The 18,581-nt window shown below is 48.6% G+C and overlaps 1 protein-coding gene across 1 annotated transcript; it reads left to right on the top strand.

Moving 5' to 3' along the window:
• The first annotated feature begins 14,305 nt into the window (after nucleotides 1-14,305).
• Nucleotides 14,306-15,016, top strand: CLDN14 (claudin 14). The gene has a single exon (XM_068545769.1). The coding sequence runs from the start codon at nucleotides 14,306-14,308 to the stop codon at nucleotides 15,014-15,016; it is 711 nt and encodes a 236-aa protein (XP_068401870.1).
• Nucleotides 15,017-18,581: the final 3,565 nt, after the last annotated feature.

Below are 18,581 nucleotides of genomic sequence, written 5' to 3'. Positions count from 1 at the left end.
TGTCACCGCCCCTCTGTGTGCTGTGAAGGTCCAGAGCCTCCAGACATGGGAGCCTGGACCCTCCCCCGTATCCTCCCCCCAGCCCTCCCCCTCCCCCCAGCGCACACAGACACTGGAGAAGGGGAGGGAAAGTGATAGATCTCTCTTAGTGAGGGTAAAAAATGGTACGGAAGAGGGGAAATCCCATGCAATCCGATCCGTGAGTTGATCCTTCAACTACCTTGAATCCCACATCCCCAGCGGCTGCTGCGGGCTTCCCAGAATGAGCGGGAGGGCCTTTGGCTGCACGTTCCCACCGAGAGATTTAATTCCTGCTGCTTTCAAGGCCAAAAATCTCTTTGATTTTTTTTTTTTTTTTGATGTGGACCATTTTTTTAAAGTCTTTATTGAATTTGTTACAATACTGCTTCTGTTTTATGTTTTCTGGGTTTTTTTGGCCGCGAGGCATGTGGGACCTCAGCTCCCCGACCAGGGATCAAACCCGCGCTCCCTGCATTGGAAGGTGAAGTCTCAACCACTGGACCGTCAGGGAAGTCCCAAGGCCAAAAATCTCTTAATCACTAAGTTTAAAGTCTTGGGAAACCAGAGCACAGCCCTGTCATCAAGTTCTCCCAGCATCTCAGCTGCTGGTCTCCTGCCGGGTGGGCTTCAGTGGAGTCGGAACAGATTTATCTCTAATAATGATAAAACTTCAATAGCACACACCTTGCCTTACTGGGTGTCCTTCCTTACAGGGCTTACAGGTTTATACATATATTATCTTAGCATCTTCTAAACAGCTCTGGGGAGCAGCTGTTACGATGTAGATGGCCAAGTGAGTCACATACGGCTAAGCTGTTTGCCCAAAAATCAGTCTGACCGGAAGCCAGCCTCCATTCTTATCTGACTCCATCTGCTTTGCAAATCTCTAAAGCTTACCGTGCGTGCTTCACTTATCCATCTATATAATAGGACCAACGCCTCTTGAGCAGCTGCAGAGAAATCTGTAAAAAGGAAGAGACAGTTTCTTCCTTCAGTGCCATGAAAATGTTACTATAAATATTTCCTGCTTTCCAGTTAGTCTTTTTTTAAAGGTCAACAAAATCAAATATATCAAATTTTTTGGTTTTAAAATATCATTTTCTTGCTTATATCAGAGGATATCTTGCATGACACAGAACAAGAAGTCTAAAAGCCTATTTTCAAGGCTTCTCCTGACGTTTTTTTTTAAAACTTCAGACAGTCAATCTTGCCAGTTCAGGAGTGATTCTTGGCACTTTTCAACTCCAACATTCCTCCCTCCAGCTGATCTTCATAATCTTCACTCCGGGGCGAGTCCTTACACTGTCTGCAGGACAAGCGGCTGCCGGAGTCATAGGCTTTTTGCTGGGAAGCCGACGGCAGCCGTGCACAGGAATTTTCCACTGGGGGCTATTTGCTGGGAGGGCGCCCTGAGCTTGCCCTAAGAGACCCTCCCCCCGTGGGGTGAAGGCAAGAAGGGAGCAGATGGGACTCCCATACCTCATCCTCTTCTCTCTCTGGGGCTGGGGGCCCCCGCCAGGGTGCAGGGGGGGCCTATAAGCAGAGTCTCTGGGGTGAAGAGCCAAGCCACCCAGAGGCAGCGGTTCACCCCGGACTTGGAGGTACACACACACACCCACACACCTACAGCTTCCCCGGAGCAAGAGAAATGGAAGCTGAGATTGAGAACACCAGGTCTGTTTCTGTTGGCCGCCTCTCTTGGGCACAGGAGACCAGCAATAGCTTTGTTTTCCAAAGGCTGCTCCTTGGCAGATATTTACAGAGGCATCTGGGCTACACTTAAATGAAGAAAAAACAAACATATGAAACCATATTTTTCTTTCTGCAGAACACTGCAGAAGTGTCTCTTATTCCTCTCAACGTTCAAATTAGATGTACTCTTTGGTTTAAGGGAGGAAAGTCTCAGCATCCAGGCTGCATGGGCCTGCCACCTGCGCGGCCGCATGGGACCCTGGGCTGGGGAAGGCGCCTGCTTGGTTTGATGCTCTGCAGTCGCCATCTTGAAATTCCTAATAATTTTTGAACAAGGGGCCCCATGTTTTCATCTGGCACTGTTTCATCTTCAAGGCTCTCATGAGGGCTTCTGCAAGCTGAAATCTCAGACCTGACCCAATTCATTCTAAACTTCTTAAACGTTTTCAAAACACATACATCAAAGCAGCACTGGCCTCCCTCCAGGACTGACCCCTACCGTGTTCTTGCCACTGCGAGAACACACTCTTTGGAGCCAGCAAGAGTTTTGTTTTCAGGGGCCAGCCAGGAAAATAGAAATGCCCCGTGGGGTAACTTTTTGGCCGATATTAACACATGAGGTGGGCCGAGTGCCCGAGAGGGACTGAAAGAGGACCCAGCTTGTAAGAACAGGTTTGGGTGGATTGTGAAGCGCTGGGAGGGCAGGAGCCAGATGGCAGAGGGGTGAACAGGGGAACTGCCTCTTTCTAGATGCTTGGCTGTCGAGGAAGAAGTATGGGGGTAGATGGAGGTGCAGGGTCAAGGATGGGTGTGGGACTCGAGCACAGGTACGACGTGTGGATGGAGACAAGGTTCTGACGCAGAGGCAGTGTGAGGGCAAAGGCTTGTGAGCAGATGAGCCCAACCGTCCCCATCTTGGGATACCCCGGAGAAGGCCCATAGTCAACCAGCAGAGCCAGCCAGCAGAGCAGACGTTGGTACTGTGACTCTTGGCTAAACAGTTTCAAACTGTTTTTTTTGGGGGGTGGGGGTGGATTTTGACAAATTTAACTTTGTATTTCTTTTTTCTTTTTAAATAAATTTATTTATTTATTTATTTACTTACTTATTTTTGGCTGTGTTGGGTCTTCGCTGCTGCGCGCGGGCTTTCTCTAGTTGTGGCGAGCAGGGGCTATGCTTTGTTGCAGTGTGCGGGCTTCTCATTGCAGTGGCTTCTCTTTGTTGCGGAGCATGGGCCCTAGAGCGCGTGGGCTTCAGTAGCTGTGGCACATGGGCTCAGTAGTTGTGGCTCGCGGGCTCTAGAGCACAGGCTCAGTAGTTGTAGCGCACGGCCTTAGTTGTTCCGCGGCATGTGGGATCTTCCCAGACCAGGGCTCAAACCCGTGTTCCCTGCATTGGCAGGCGGATTCTTAACCACTGCACCAGCAGGGAAGTCCCTGTATTTCTTTTTTTTTTTTTTTTTTGTCCATTAACAATGTTGTGTTAGTTTCAGGCGTACAGCAAAGTGATTCAGGTATACATATACATGTATCTATTCTTTTTCAAATTCTTTTCCTATTTAGATTATTACAGAGTGTTGAGCAGAGTTCCCTGTGCTAGACAGTAGGTCCTTGTTAGTTATCTATTTTAAATATAGCGGAAACTCTCTTAAAGCTCCTGATAGGACCTTTACAAGTCATGTCAATTAAGACAGCGGTTCTCAGACCTGGCTGTACATCCAAGTCACCCGGGGGTGTGGGCGGGGCTCCAGAGTCCCCATATGCAGACCCCACCCCAATCAGTGAATCGTGCTCTCTGCGGTGGCTGGGGCATCGGGGTCTTTTTAAAGCTCTCCAAGGGGTGCTGACGCATTTGGGGAGTGGACAGCTGCTGAATTCGGGTTCCTTGGCTGGGATACGCAGAGCTGGGGGGCCAGGAGGGCGAGACCAGAGCAGAGCTGCCTCCCACCTGGCTGAGGTCCAGCCACGTCTCACACACACCAGGAAGCTCCCCTCCTGCAGAGACCTGCCCCACAATTTATTTGTCCAGTTATCTGGGGTCACGCATACCAGCACGCAGTGTGTGCGTTTCCCAGCTAGGTTCTGGTATGATTCCTCTCCCCTGTGTCTCAGAGTCTATCCTCAAAAGTGCAAAGCTACCATCTTGCATTTCTCTCCTGCTCGACAGAGAACAGGGTGTCGGGGGACAAGGAAAGAGGGTGGCTTTATGAAAAAAAACGACGTTGAAGACTGAATTCCGGGAACAATATGTGTATCACACGGCAGTCCTGTGGGTGAAAGACATAAAGGGCAGAATTGAGAGCTAGGCCAAGATTGACTTGACCGTGACTGAGAGGGTACTTAGCAGACATTCAACTTGTGTGCCGTTCCTCTTCTCACCTTCACGGGCGGAAAATAAGTCAGTAATCAGGGCAGTAATCAGGGAGATGTAACCTCTCAAACAATAGTGAAACAATCAGATTACGGACTGTTCTAAGTAATTCACGGTGGTTGCATATCCACGGTGGTCCTTTTCTTCCACCCTCCCCGGTGGTCCCAACCTTTCCCACTGTCTTTACTGCTCACCATTGCCCACCAAGGTCACAGTGACACGTGTCCCAGTCTCCGGCCACCATCTGCTGTCCTTACAGCTCATTCCTTCCTGTCCTCCCTGCCCTCCTCCCCAGCGTCAGCCACCATTACACTCACTCCTCTGTGTACACCCCAATCTCCCTTCCGCCCCCCTTCACCATTTCTCCTAGAAAAATCCCCACTGAGTTGAGTCCAGCCCTTTGCCCACTCCGGGGCCATGTGGTCCCGCTGACTGTGCTGGAGAAGGCTGTCCAGCGGCTTGTGGTCACTGAAGCCTCATGACCACTGGCCTCACACGGGCATCTCCTGCTGACCTTGTCTTAGTCCACTGAGCTCCCGTTCTCCGAGGCGACCACAGCATCCTTTCTCTCTCCACTCAAACCTTCAACACCTTCTCCCCCATCTTCCTTCTCAACACATCAGACTGCTTCCTCTTTCCCTGAGAAAATTGGGACAATCCGAGAACATCGCCGAGTGCTCCCTGCCACGTCCCCCAGGCTCCCCGCGTTGGCCTCCTTCCTGCTCCGGTCTGAACTGGCCTGTCCAGGTGTGTGCACAGGTCCCTCCTGTGCTCTGCTCAAGGACATCTCCTCAACATCGTCAGTGTTTCCCTTCCTACCAGATCATTTCCAAAGGCAGGCAAACGTGCTTCGGGTTCTCTCATCTTCCAATCAGCAACGGAACAAAACAAAGATCCTCTCTTGACCACACATCCCATTGGCCAAGGTGCTTAACTATTTTGTTTTTGTTCTTTTGTTGTTGAGGTTGCTGTTGTTTACTGGGCTGTTGTTTGTTTTGCCTTGGATCCCTTTGGCAATCTAGTGAAGCCTATGTATCTCTTCTCCAAACAATGCTTTTATTTATTTATTTTAGTATTTATTTATTGATTTGGCTGCATCGGGTCTTAGTTGCGGCACGCGGGATCTTTGTTGTGGAGTGCGGGCTTCTCTCTAGTTGTGGCTCGCGGGCTCTAGAGCGCCCGGGCTCAGTAGTTGTGGCGCACGGGCTTAGTTGCCCTGCGACATGTGGGACCTTAGTTCCCTGACCAGGGATCGAACCCGCGTCCCCTGCATTGGAAGGTGGATTCTTTACCACTGGACCACCAGGCAAGTCCCTGAACAATACTTTTAAATGTATAAAATAATATGCAGGGTTATAAAGGAAGCCAATTATATTGAAATACAGTTATCGAAATATTCTAAAATCATTTTGTTCATAGTAACTTATGTGCTTCTCTATCAATGCATTACATTACCAGACCTAGCAGGGGTCTTATAACTACCATAGTTTTGAAATAGCAACGATGGTAAATGATTTTTCCAGGTATCTGCAACACCTGTAAAGCAATGCAAACTATGAGTGATTCCTATCGGTGATCAACTCACAGGCACCGTTAAGATCGCTGTAGGTGGCTGCCTTTATTCATAACACAAGGACAGGCTTTTCAGGGAGAAGCTGATGAAATAAATCATGCAACTTTTTTTTCTATCCAAGTTGACAGGTACCCTGAATTCTATGGGCCCTGGACCCCAGATTAAGAGCCCCCACCCTACAAACTGCTGCCTCATCTCCTGGTTCCCCTTGATGGTCCAAGTCTTTGAAGGAATTCTCTGGGCTCATTATGTCCTGTGTCCCTATCCCGACTCTCTGTTGAAGCCACTCCCATCATTCTGCTGAAACTGAGCTGGTCAAGGTCTCCGATGTCCTTCATGTTGCTAACCATCATTTCCATGCTCAGATGACGTGATTTATCTGATGATTTGACACTCCCTCCAACTTGGATCTCTGTCCTCGCTCACCGCTCTCCCTCTGGGTTGTCTCCTCCCTCCCGGCCACTCCCTGTGGCCCATGGCTGGTTCCTCCTCATCACCCCCATCTCTGATGTTGGAGGGTTCCTGGATCAGTCGTCAGGCACCTGTTCCTGTACAGAGGAGTCTACACTCACTCCCTAGGGGCTCTTACCCAGTCTCACAGCTTTCAATCCTGTCTCTTTCTCTTTTTTTTGTTTTGTTTTGTGGGATCTTAGTTCCCCAACCAGGGATTGAACCTGGGCCACGGCAGTGAAAGCACCAAGTCCTAACCACTGGACTGCCAGGGAATTCCCTCGATCCTGTCTCTATGTTGTTGAGTCCCAAGTGGACTTCTCCACTTCTGTGCCCTCCCCAAACTCTGCACTTATACATCCAACCACAGTATCCCCCTACCCTACTGGGTGGGGACAGCCATCTCAACCCAGCATGTCTAAAACAAGACTCCTCTTGTCTGCCCTCACCCTCCAAACCCAGATCCTCCCACTTCCCACTGTCTTCACCCTCGATAAATGGCAACTCCATTCTTCCAGTTGCCCAAGACCTTGGAGCCATGATTGACCCCTGTCTCTCACACCCCACAGCTAAGCCATCAGCAAACCCTACCTGTCTCACCTCCAAATGTATCTAGAAACCAACCTCTTCTCAGCATCTACCTTTGTCACTGCCAACATCTCTTACCTGGGTGATCACAGGACTCTCCTATTAGGATCCCTGATTCAGCCCAGGTGTGACCTTGGACAAGTTACTTAACCTCTCTAAGCCTCAGTTTCTCCGTCTGTAAACAAGGACAATGACATGCACATCACAGATTTGTTGAAGGATTAAATAAATTAGCGCCAGTGGAAACACTTAGCACAGGTCTGGCATATCACAAACACTCAGGACATTTAGCTGTGATTGCTTTTATTCTTATCATTAATAACTCACAGCTTCTGTGCACCTGGGCTTGAAAGGCTAAATTTACAGAGAATGAGCATTAAACATCATTTTTTAGCTGTATTTTATTTAGCATTTGTAAATCTCAGTCTTATGTTTTCATTTGACACATTTTTAGTCACTGCTATATAATCCCAGTTCAGTGCTCAAATAAATCATTTTCACAGGCTTACAAAATCCATCCAATAGTTATCTTATTCATGGAGGTTTCCAGCCCAGCTGAGACAATGTCCTGTTACTTACTTCATTTCTGTTTTGATGTAAGTCCTAAAGGGAGGTCCCACTGAGCTCTACTGGATTTCCAAGGGAAAGCCTGGGCAACCATCTGAGCTGCCTTATCCAAACCTGCCGGCACCCCAAATTTGGGTTTTTATGGTCTGTGAAACCAAAACATGTTGATTTAAGAAAACCAGACATCCAGGCTGAAAAGGTCTGCCATGTCTCTGGATGCAGCCCAGCCAATTACATACAAAGTGGAGAACTGAGCCCCTCAAACTCTGTGGGGGATCAGTGGATTCATACACTTTTCCAATCTGGAGAAGCTGAGTCATCTGACCACCGTATGGGTTACTTACTGTAGTTGGCACTCGCTCTTGAGTTTTTACAGCTACAGAAGGCCTTCCAAATTCCTCTTTCCCTGTGTTCTCTCCCTCTCCCTGGATTCTATCCTCCACACTTTCAGACATGAAGCTGACCAATGCCTTGCTGTTTTCTGTGGCAGACTTGAAGTCATCAGACCATGCTCAGTGCCTGCTCTGGAAGGGAACCCACTTCTCATGTTCAGACATGAGTGTTTTTTTTCTGTACTCCCCTAGGCCACCATTCAGTGATCCCCTGCATTGGTTTACTAGGGCTGCCATAGCAAAGCACCACAGAGTAGGTGGCTTAAAACAATAGAAATGTATTCTCTCACAGTTCTAGGGGCCAGAAGTCCAAAGTCAAGGGGTCAGCAGGGTTGGTTCCTTCTGAGGGGCGTGAGGAAGGATCTGTTCCAGGCTCCTCTCCTAGCTTCTGGTGGCTGCTGGTCCTCCTTGGCACTCCTTGGCCTGTAGGAGCATCACTCCAATCTCTGCCTCCATCTTCATGTGGTGTCTTCCCTATGTCTTTGTCTTCACATAGCCGTCTTCTCATAAACACACCAGTCTTATCGGTTTAGCGATATACCCTACTCCAGTATGCCCTCATCTTAACTAAAAATTACCTCTGCAGTGACCCTATTTCCAAATAATAAGGTCACTTTCTGAGGCATTAGGGGTTATGATCTCAACACACATTTTTGGAGAGACACAATTCAACCCATTGCATCTCTTATATAAAGCCTTCCTAGAGAACACTTTAACTATTAGTCATCTAATCATCATTTAACACTTTTGAAAAAAACCTTACAACCCATGGGGTGTTTTTTGCTTTTCTAATATTTTTCTTGCACAGCAGATTTTTAGTCACCTGTCCCCTGAAAAATGAAAACAACATAGCAAATCTACACAACTATCTTGTCAGAAAAAACACGTATGCAAAGGCACCAGGGTTTTTTATTCAATGAAATTCAATCATTTCATTTTAACATGTTGATCTACTGCATTTTTAATGGATTCTAATGAAATTCTGGTGAGTTGAAATTAGAGAGATCTTGCCTCCTGGGAAATGGTTTAGAATTTTTATGGTCGTGGTAACTTAAGCTTGTAGTTTTCACTAAATCAATAGTTTGTTCAATCTCGTTGAGTTGAAAATGGCCTCTGCAAGCACTTAACCACATACCATGATTTTCATACAGTATTAACACAGGCTTTTCCCCAAACCAGCTCTTGTTATGAAAAATAGATTTTTCTTTACTCATCCAAAATAGAGGGGAAGTTTTAACCTATAAATTGTCATTTCTATATGATTTGTACAAGATATCTCACATTGGTGTTCCTGAATAATATTAGCAAGCCCCAACTATCATGGCAGTAATAAGTTAATTATATAGTTATTCTGTCTCTGCCTCTTATGGAAAGACTGTGGTTCTTCCAAACCATGTGTAGATGGCATAGAGGTCCTCATAAATTTAAAATACAGATGCCTGCCAGTCTGAAAAATAACCCAAGGAAAGTTACAGAAAGCTTGGAATAATAATGAAGGAAACTTCATTTTTAGAGCCAAAAAACCCACAGTCCAGCCCATCCTAAATGAATATGAAATGGTTTTTCCAAGGTATTACTTGATCACTTTGTCATAATTCTTATATATTTGTATAAAAAGATGTACTAGAATAGCACCTCTGGAGTATACCTAAGCTTGTAGGAAAGAGATCCACTCGCTTTGTACACTATGAAGAAAACAAGCATCCAACATGTCATTTAGGAATTACTGGTTGGAGTTATTTTATACTGATAGACCATAAAAGTCCTTTTTTCTCTTCTCCTGTTGGGTAGTGTTGCTAATGTAGCTCATTTAGATGAATCCAAATCTCCCTTGAGTTTATCCTTAGTTCCCAAGGTCTAGCATTTATGAAATATCTGAACTACTGATATAATGAGGTGACAAGGAGGACATTACAGGTTTTGGTTAAATTTTTTATTTTATATTGGGGTATAGTTGATTAATAATATTGTGTTAGTTTCAGGTGTACAGCAAAGTGATTCAGTTATACATATACATGTATCTATTCTTTTTCAAATTCCTTTCCCATTTAGATTATTACAGAGTATTGAGCAGAGTTCCCAGTGCTATACAGTAGACCCTTGCTGGTCATCTTTTTTAAATATAGCAGTGTATACATGTCAATCCCAAACTCCCAATCTATCCCTCTCAGCATTACAATTTTTTGAACCAGACATTTTCTTCAATTGCTGAACATCAAAGTTGAGGCAACTCAGCATTCTTTCAAAGTCCAATGACCATCTTCCTTAAAAGGCAGCTCTTCATTTTTCCGATAAAGCTCTAGGAAACAAAGTCCAAGCTGTCTCCACAGTGGATCCAACACGTGTCAGGAGGCCGTGGGGCAGCCATACATGGGATGGGCCCTTCCCAACCGGCTCTAAATCCACTCCGACCGCAGGCTGGTCAGAAGCTGAAATGAGGTTCGGGAGGCCAAATCATCCAACTCTTCTGCCCAGGTGGTTGTGGGTATAGAACCTTCCACACACCTGGCTGGGGCCCTGTCTCTCAGGGTACAACCTGCTCCTGCCCCAGGGCTGACATTCCCTTCAGCAGTGCGTGTGGAAAAGACAAAGGACACACGTGTCCATAGCAGAGCTCTTCATAGTAGGGGCCGAGGGACACAGGGCAGTAGAGAAGCAGGAGTAGGGGCCGGGCAAACAGCCCATCTGTCCCTCATCCCGGTGAGGCACTCCCCACCGGTCACTGCTGTTGAAATGATGCCTAATTCAGAGGCAAAGCTCCGAAGTTGACACAGCTGGGGTCCAGGCAGGCTGGGAGAAAATCCACCATGTGCTCTGGGTTCCTGCCTCGTTTTCTTTGTTTTGTTTTGTTTGTTTTGAATTCCTTCCTTTAAAAAAATGTAGCTCATGGACGACAGAGGAAGGAGACAACATAAAAGTTTATATGGAAAAAAAAAAAACCCTCGCCTTTCAGATCTGGTGCTCATAAAACCAGATCCAGTGTAAGGGGCGACAGCAGCCCTGGTGCTTTTCACAGCTGCCCTTCACAGATTTTCACATTAGTTTACAGCCCTGGGGTTTGCTGAGACTCTACTGGGGGCACATCAGAGCATCTTGCTGGCCGTCCTATTTGTGCTCATTCAACCCTCCCCAAAATCAAAATTATCTTTTTTTTTTAAAATCAACCCTATCTCATCACTGCTCCATTAAACTTGCAACAGACTTCCATCCTCTAAGTCCACTTGCCTAAGTGATTTGACTTTAAGCTGTCCTTCGGCAGAGTCGGGGGAGGATGTCTGCAGTCAAATGAGCTTAGGAGATGCCACACGCGAGACTTTTCTGGGAGATTCCCAGTTATGTTTGTATATTACCAGCGATGAGAAGTCCTACAGTTAGTTACCAGATCTTCTCCAACCTAGCTGGGCATTTCTGTCTTCCACGAGACTTCCTGCCAGCACGGCATCCTGAGAAGCAGCCACTGGGAAGGACTGCCCTAAATCCTGCTCACAGGTGTGACAGCCAGATACTGCCCATCCAGGAGCGTGCTTTGGGGGCTCTGTGAACCCAAACGCAAGGCCCGATGTCTGTTCCTGCAATGCGTCGTCTTGTTACACACAGCCCCACCCACCCCGCCTGTCGAGGTCTTTTTGGAACCTGATTCTTAGAACCATATTTGTCTTGGACGCACATCTCTCTAGCAAATGTTTCCACGAGCACACGCACGTCTGCAGGAAAAGGGCAGCCCGTGGACGAAGCCAACTGCAGGCCAGCTGGACCCTCCACACGCTGCCCCTCCTGGAGGCCATGCTTGGGCAAGTTCCTTCCGAAGCATCAGCGATGAGTTGTATGTGGTTTCCGAGGAGATTCGTTTGCTTGAGGTTGTTTTTCCATCGAATGGCCCCAAAGTGAAAAGTGGTTGCTGGGAAGTTGAATTATGACCTAACACCAGTAGCAGCTGCTGGTAACTAGGGGGAAAGGGGTGGGGGGCTGGGGTCTGGGAGTTGGGGGCTCATTAACACTCACTTCTTAAATTAGCAAATCCTTCAAGCACAAGTTTAAATATAGCAACCTAATGGTTTCTAAAATTAGCAGTCGTTGCTCTCCATAAATATTTAGACATCCAATAAACTTCTGGTCCACTTCCCTAGACTAATGGGGTCAGCAGGCTTAGCTTTTATGCCGCATTCTTTAGGCTCAGTGGGCTTAATGATTGACCTTGACAAGCAAGAGCTGTGAGGAGCCTCAGAAGGCCCTGGCCAGGGACAGACAGCGGGGCCACCAGGCTGGAGGTGGCCTTCAGGCGTTACTGAAAGGATCTCAGAGGCCATCTGGAGAAATCCACAGCTCCAGGCTCCCTGGAGGAACCGACCGTCCTGGTTTGCCTGGGACTGTCCCAATTTCAGCACTGTAAGTCCGTCACCCTGGCCACCTGAACCACTGTAAAAGGACATCTTCGGGGGGGGAGAGTCAACTCCCCCAGGATACACCGAGGACACCACCCCTAGGCCCTCACGCTAACTTCAGTCCTACTGCGTTCAGAAAGGAAGACTTAAACCGGGAAAAATACTAGCCAGGCCAGAAAAAGAACTTTCACCCCTGCACCCAGTTTCCCCACGTGGAAAGCAGAGGAGGTAACAGCTGCTGCTTCACTGGGTAACTGTGGGGAATAAACTGGGAGGCGTGTGTGAGCGCTCAGCCCAGGGCCGAGCACCATTCAGGCCCAGTAAATTGGCGCTTTCGGTGTCAGCTCTGCTCGGGTGCCCAGTGCATCCAGGAGGTGGGTGGCGGCAGCTCTGGCGCCGCACATCAGAGCGGCACCCTCTGTGGGCCCCGCCGCCTGCCCGGCGGTGACCACAGGACAGTTGCCCCTCCCTGGGCAGCAGGGACTGTGGGGTCTCCCCCCGCTGCCCCGCCCCGCAAGCCCAGCACCTGCAATGAGTGCTTGCTGAATGGAGGGAAGAAGGCTTCCTAAGGAAAGCCAGCTTCGCAAGACGCCTGTGGCCGATCAGCTCGAGGTGTGAGTGAAGAACACAGGGTCCTGAGCAAACAGTCATTTTTAACATCAGCAAAACCCCCGACCTCGTCCCCCCCCCCAGACCACTGATGTCCTGTCCAGCACCACGCTGTCTCACCGTTATCTCATTTGTCTGTTAAGCAGGACAGATCTAAAGATCATCTCCAACAATGCTAAGACATGCAGGTGTAGATTTTTAAATCCAGCAAGATGATCGTAGAGGCCTCCAATGGAAGCATCACCTGTTACTAACCAAATCCTTCATCGTGATTTAGTGGGAGATTTCTTTACAGCGGACCCAGGATTAAAGCCAAGAGGGCCTGGGGCACCCCAAAAACAGCTCGCAAGAGAATCTGCATTGGGCGACGCCCTCCTGGCCCACTTTGGCTCCCCGCAGCCTTCCTGCGCTTAACTGCAGAACACCGCTCTGAAAAAGAAGGAAGAAGCGGGTTTTGCCTTCCGAACTCTCACCAGTTTGGGTCGCTGAAGTGACTTGGCACCAGCAGAGAAGCTTCCCTTTTCCTCCCTTCAGAATCAGAAGACACTCTGCGGCCATGAAGTCCAGCTCCCTTGTTTTAAAGACAGAGAGGCCCCGAGTCATGCAGAGGGTGGGATTCTCTTCTTTTGCCCCTTACTCTGCTCCCGGCAGGAGAGAGAAGCTGGTGGTTTCCACTCGGGCAGTTCTGGTCTCCCTCCCTTTTTCCCTTCCTTCCTCTCCCCCTTCCATCCTCCTTTCCTCCCTCCCCCACTCCCTGCCTCTCTCCTTCCTCCCTCCCAATATTTCCCGAGTATGCCCAATACGCCTGGCACTACATACCACATACGTGCTGGGTCCTTTTCCCCAAGAAGTGTGTGAGATTTTGCCATGGTTACAATGTTCAGTAGCAGCCTGTCTTGTAATAAGCCCACCCCTCTTCAGAGCGGTGTGAGAGGAGGTACCCTGCCCGCAGGGGAGGGTCACTGGTTTGTGGTCCTGGCTGCAGCGCCTAAGAAGCTGATGACCTTGGTCATTCCTCTCCCCTGGCGTCAGTGGATAATCTCTAAGGTCACATCTGGGATTCTGGAAGGCGGCGTCTGACCCGCCTATGGTGCCAGACCCCCTCCTATGAGCACATAGGGAAGTCTCCCACTTTCAGAAAATGTTTCCTCCTGACAGGCAGTCTGAGCTATTTTCTAAGTCATAAGCGGCACACGCCTTAACACTTAACAGTCCATTTGTTGATTTAACAACCTTAGTGATCACTGATCAACAGAATGAAGTGAGATTCAAATGCAGCAGAGTTTGAGGGCAGACACAAGACAAAACTTCCCACGTGGGGTTGCTAAGTACTGAGAGAAGTGGGGTCTCTGGAGGGTCCTTTCCTGGGGTCCCGGGAAAGCACAGCCCAGCCAGATGTCGGCTGTCACCCCTTCTAGCTCTGGCCTTCCAGGGAAAGTGTCTTAGGCGAGCCGCTTATTCGTTCACCCAATCAAGTCTCAGAAACTATTTTTAAAAACATATTAATCGTGGCACCAACCGCCTATGGAAATGGCCGTTTCGGTGGCAGAAATAGATGCATCGAGATAATCTTTAACCCGTTTCCTCTCCCCCCGCCCCGCCTCCCGGCTTCATTAGGACTCCTGCGGGCGCCTGAGCGAGCGGCAACCGCCAGCAAGGTCATGGGCAGCGCGGCCGTGCAGCTGCTGGGCTTCCTGCTCAGCTTCCTGGGCCTGGTCGGCACGCTCATCACCACCATCCTGCCGCACTGGCGCCGGACGGCGCACGTGGGCACCAACATCCTGACGGCCGTGTCCTACCTGAAGGGGCTGTGGATGGAGTGCGTGTGGCACAGCACGGGCATCTACCAGTGCCAGATCTACCGCTCGCTGCTGGCGCTGCCCCGCGACCTGCAGGCGGCCCGCGCGCTCATGGTCATCTCCTGCCTGCTGTCGGGCGTGGCCTGCGCCTGCGCCGTGGTCGGCATGAAGTGCACGCGCTGCGCCAAGGGCACGCCTGCCAAGCCCGCGTTCGCCGTGCTGGGCGGCGTGCTCTTCCTCCTGGCCGGCCTGCTCTGCATGGTCGCCGTGTCCTGGACCACCCACGACGTGGTGCAGAACTTCTACAACCCGCTGCTGCCCAGCGGCATGAAGTTCGAGATCGGGCAGGCCCTGTACCTCGGCTTCATCTCCTCGTCCCTGTCGCTCATCGGCGGCACGCTGCTCTGCCTGTCCTGCCAGGACGAGGCGCCCTCCAGGCCCTACCAGGCTCAGCCCCGGGCCGGCACGGCCACCGCGCCCGCCTACCGGCCACCCGACGCCTACAAGGACAATCGGGCCCCCTCGGCCACCTCGGCCTCGCACAGCGGGTACAGGCTGAACGACTATGTGTGAGTCCCCACGGCCTGGCCCTCCCCAGGCCCCCGAGAGGCGCCCGGGACCCAGACTGCCGACCGCTTCAAGGTCCGGGCACCAAGTTTACTTCTGGGCTGCTTTGGTGTCCAAAGGAATAATGTGAACCTGAGGAAATGGGCTTAGGATGCAGGGAAGGCGGGGAAATAAGATGAGGAGAAAAGCTCTACATACCAAAGACTAAAAAAAAAAAAAAAAAAAATCCTTCCTGTTTTTGTATTTATTATATGTATTTATGTGGGTGATTTAATGACAGCTGAATAAAAAGCGACTTGGGAGTTTGGTCAGTGGGGTTTGTTTGCAAGCCAGGAATAAACCTCTTGGTTGCAGTTGTCTCTGAAACTGACAATATCCGTGTCTGTTTGCAGACCCTGATTCTGTCTGCGAAGATGCTGGTAGCCATAGTCAGCAGGCCTCCGGGCTCCGCCCACACGGGACAGGAGAATCACAGGAGGGCTGGGCTGATGTTCATCCAAAAGGCCCCTGAGCGGCATCACCAAAAACGGTCGCCCTGTCCTGGCTCGATCTCAGAGGCAAGGCAGGAAGTGCGGGGCTTCCTTGAAAAAAAGATAATTGCCGTAAACCACAAAAGAAGGACAATGTCATTTTCTACCGGGAAGCGGTCGGCCCGCACTAGTAAGGCAGCAAAAGTCAGAAGGAAAAAAAAGGCAAAGTGAAACACGCCTGTTCACTTGGCTTTCCAGGCATTGGCAAGAGGCCCAGTTAGGAAGGCTGCTCACCCCAAGCACAGAATGTCACTGGCGTCTTTCCTGGGAACAGAAGTATGATGGCAGCTGACATCAGAGCAGGTACGAGGGCTGCTGACTGCTTTTTTAGCTGGAAAGAACTGCTGCGAGGGCCAGGTGAGGCCTGACCTCTTTAAGGACACTGAATTTGCTTTCGGGGCTGTGATCTAAATCACACACACACACACACACACGCTGCTCCCCCGTTAGCCCAAGGAGACTGCTCATGCCTCTGCCCCAGCCTCAAGCTGTGAACACGGAAGGAAATACCCTGCCGTGTGGAAGGGCTGAGTCTGAGGTCTGTTACGTGAAGCCCCACCATCCTCAAGGGGTCTTAGAATAGGGCCACCAGGGCTCCATCCGTCACTGTCCGCAGGGAAGCGAGCCACAGAGGGTCAGCCACACGTGGCTGGGCTTACTGGCGTGGCGTGGCGTGGCCTGGTGAGACTCTGGCCCCAGGATCAGGGAGGTAGAAGGGGAGGCTCCCGGGCAAGGATTAGGAGGCCAGACGGACCTCAGCCCTGCGACTCTGGATCCAGCAAGGCTGGAAATTGCTTGATGCTCCCCTGACTTCATGCCTCCTCCTGACAGGGTCCTCCGGGCCACCGAGATGGTGACAAGAAGCCCAGCTGCCACGTGCTTCCCATGTAGGCAGAGGCTCTCACCAGTAATGTCCATACACCCCACGATCCTCTTCTGATTCCTTTAAGCCTCACCAGTTACACCTAATAAACTGCACCATTGATGAGATCTAGCAACAGGAGAATCTTCTAGCAACATTGAAAAGTCAGGGTTTAAGGAACAATCCTACACATACATATTTCTTTTCTATTTTGTGCTGACCTCTAGACCCCAAGCAACAGGGGCCGCTTCTGTTTGGAAGGAGGGGGTACCACACATTTTAGCCTCTATCTAGCCCCGCAGAAGCTAAGAGGGCCGGGGTGTGCCATCCTGTTTAGGTCAGGGATTTAGATCAGAAAGGTCATCATTTATTTATGATGAAACAAGCAATTTTAACCTACTCTTTAAATTATAAAAACAAATCTGAATCCATAAAGAAGAGAAACAAAATCTTCTTAAAACGAAATGATATTCTGTCAGTCCTTACTTGATGGTCACAATCTAGAATGTGTTTAGTGAAGTTATTCTAGTTAATAGACCGATTACAAATTTAAAGGTAAAATAGCTTTCTAAAATTCGAAGTATAGTTGATTTACAACATTTTATTAGTTTCAGGTGTCTAGCAAAGTGATTCAGTTATATTTTTTTCAGATTATTTTCCATTATAGGTTATTACAAGATATTGAACATAGTTCCCTGTGCTATACAGTAAATCCTTGTTGCTGATCTATTTTATGTATCATAGTTTGTATCTGTTAACCCCAAACTCCTAATTTGTCTCCCCCCTTCCCTTTGATAACCATAAGTTTGTTTTCTATGTCTGTGAGTCTGTTTTGTATATAGATTTGTTTGTATTATTTTTTTAGATTCCACATATAAGTGACATTGTATAATATTTGTCTTTCTCTGTCTGACTTACTTCACTTAGTATGATAATCTCTAGGCCCATCCGTGTTGCTGCGAACGGCAATATTTCTTTCTAAAATAGCTCTTATCAAACCCTTTCTCTGAATTCTGTCACTACTAAGGTAAAATATGTTCCTCTCTCCTACTCAGGTGAAAGACTAATAATAATAGTGATTACAATTTATTAAGCACTCACCATGTTCCAGGAATACCTTTTACTTACTAATTTACCAATTTATCTCTTACCAAAGAGATACATGAGAGCCCAATGAGATAAATACTCATTTTAACCCCATTTTACAAAGGAGGAAATCAAAGTGCATAGAGATTAAATATTTTGCCCAGGGTCACAGAGCTAGTGAGCAAAAGACCCAGGATTTGAACCCAGACAGGTAAGCAGGGAGAAAATATTCACTCAAGTAGAAGCATGACCTATAAGCTAATTAATTTCATGTCCAGACTATTTCCAAATAATTAAGTGAATTGTTTCATGACCATAGTTAGTTCTTTCTAGAACCATCACTCCACAAAGCTTCTGTTAACTGGGTTCTGGCTGGATTACAGGAAATGTGATATCAGACCCATAGGTCCAAGTTTGAATCCCCATAGAAAGCAGAAAGCGACACACAGGAAGTGACACACGGATGGCTCTGACCTACAGCTGGCCCACCAACTGTAGGAAATAGATCCAAATAAGACCTTAATTCCCTCCTTCAAGATACAGGGTGTAAGAACGCTGTTCCCAGTTTCCTCTGGCTCTTTTGCTCTCATTCACTCCTAAGACAAGAGCTCAGGTCCTGTGATCCCCTTTTTCATCACATTACAATCTCCAGGGCCATCAAGTAGGTGCCTGCCTCTGCCCATCTCTTTGGGACTAGGCAGTCATAACCAAGGTTGTTTTGAACAAAGTATGGTCTCCTTTCGAGGTACAACATGTAATCCCAAATTTCAAAATAAAAAGGAAACATGAGTCAGATTCTGATGTTTTCCAGGAGACTGTTGTTATGAATGTAAATTACAATATGACCCTCATGGGATAAAGAATGCTATATTTCTTTGCTTCCCGAAATCAAATCAAATTTGGCTCTGATTCAGAGGTCTAAAGCCAGCCACGTTTCCTTGTTCCCTCCCCAGCATTTAGGAGGGCTCAGGGCCCCAGCACTACTGGAGGCCCTGGACTTGGGCAAGGGGTGAGGCCCAGCCTTTAGGCCTTGGGGTCGCTCTGGTTACCTGCTGACTGCCAGGTGCTGGTTCCTTCACAGCCTGGGGCCTCC

The sequence above is a fragment of the Eschrichtius robustus genome, chromosome 6, assembly GCF_028021215.1.
Source record: "Eschrichtius robustus isolate mEscRob2 chromosome 6, mEscRob2.pri, whole genome shotgun sequence".
NCBI lineage: Eukaryota > Metazoa > Chordata > Mammalia > Artiodactyla > Eschrichtiidae > Eschrichtius > Eschrichtius robustus.
The sequence above is the reverse complement of the archived record's forward strand: the minus strand, read 5'-3'. Positions and strand labels throughout refer to the sequence as shown.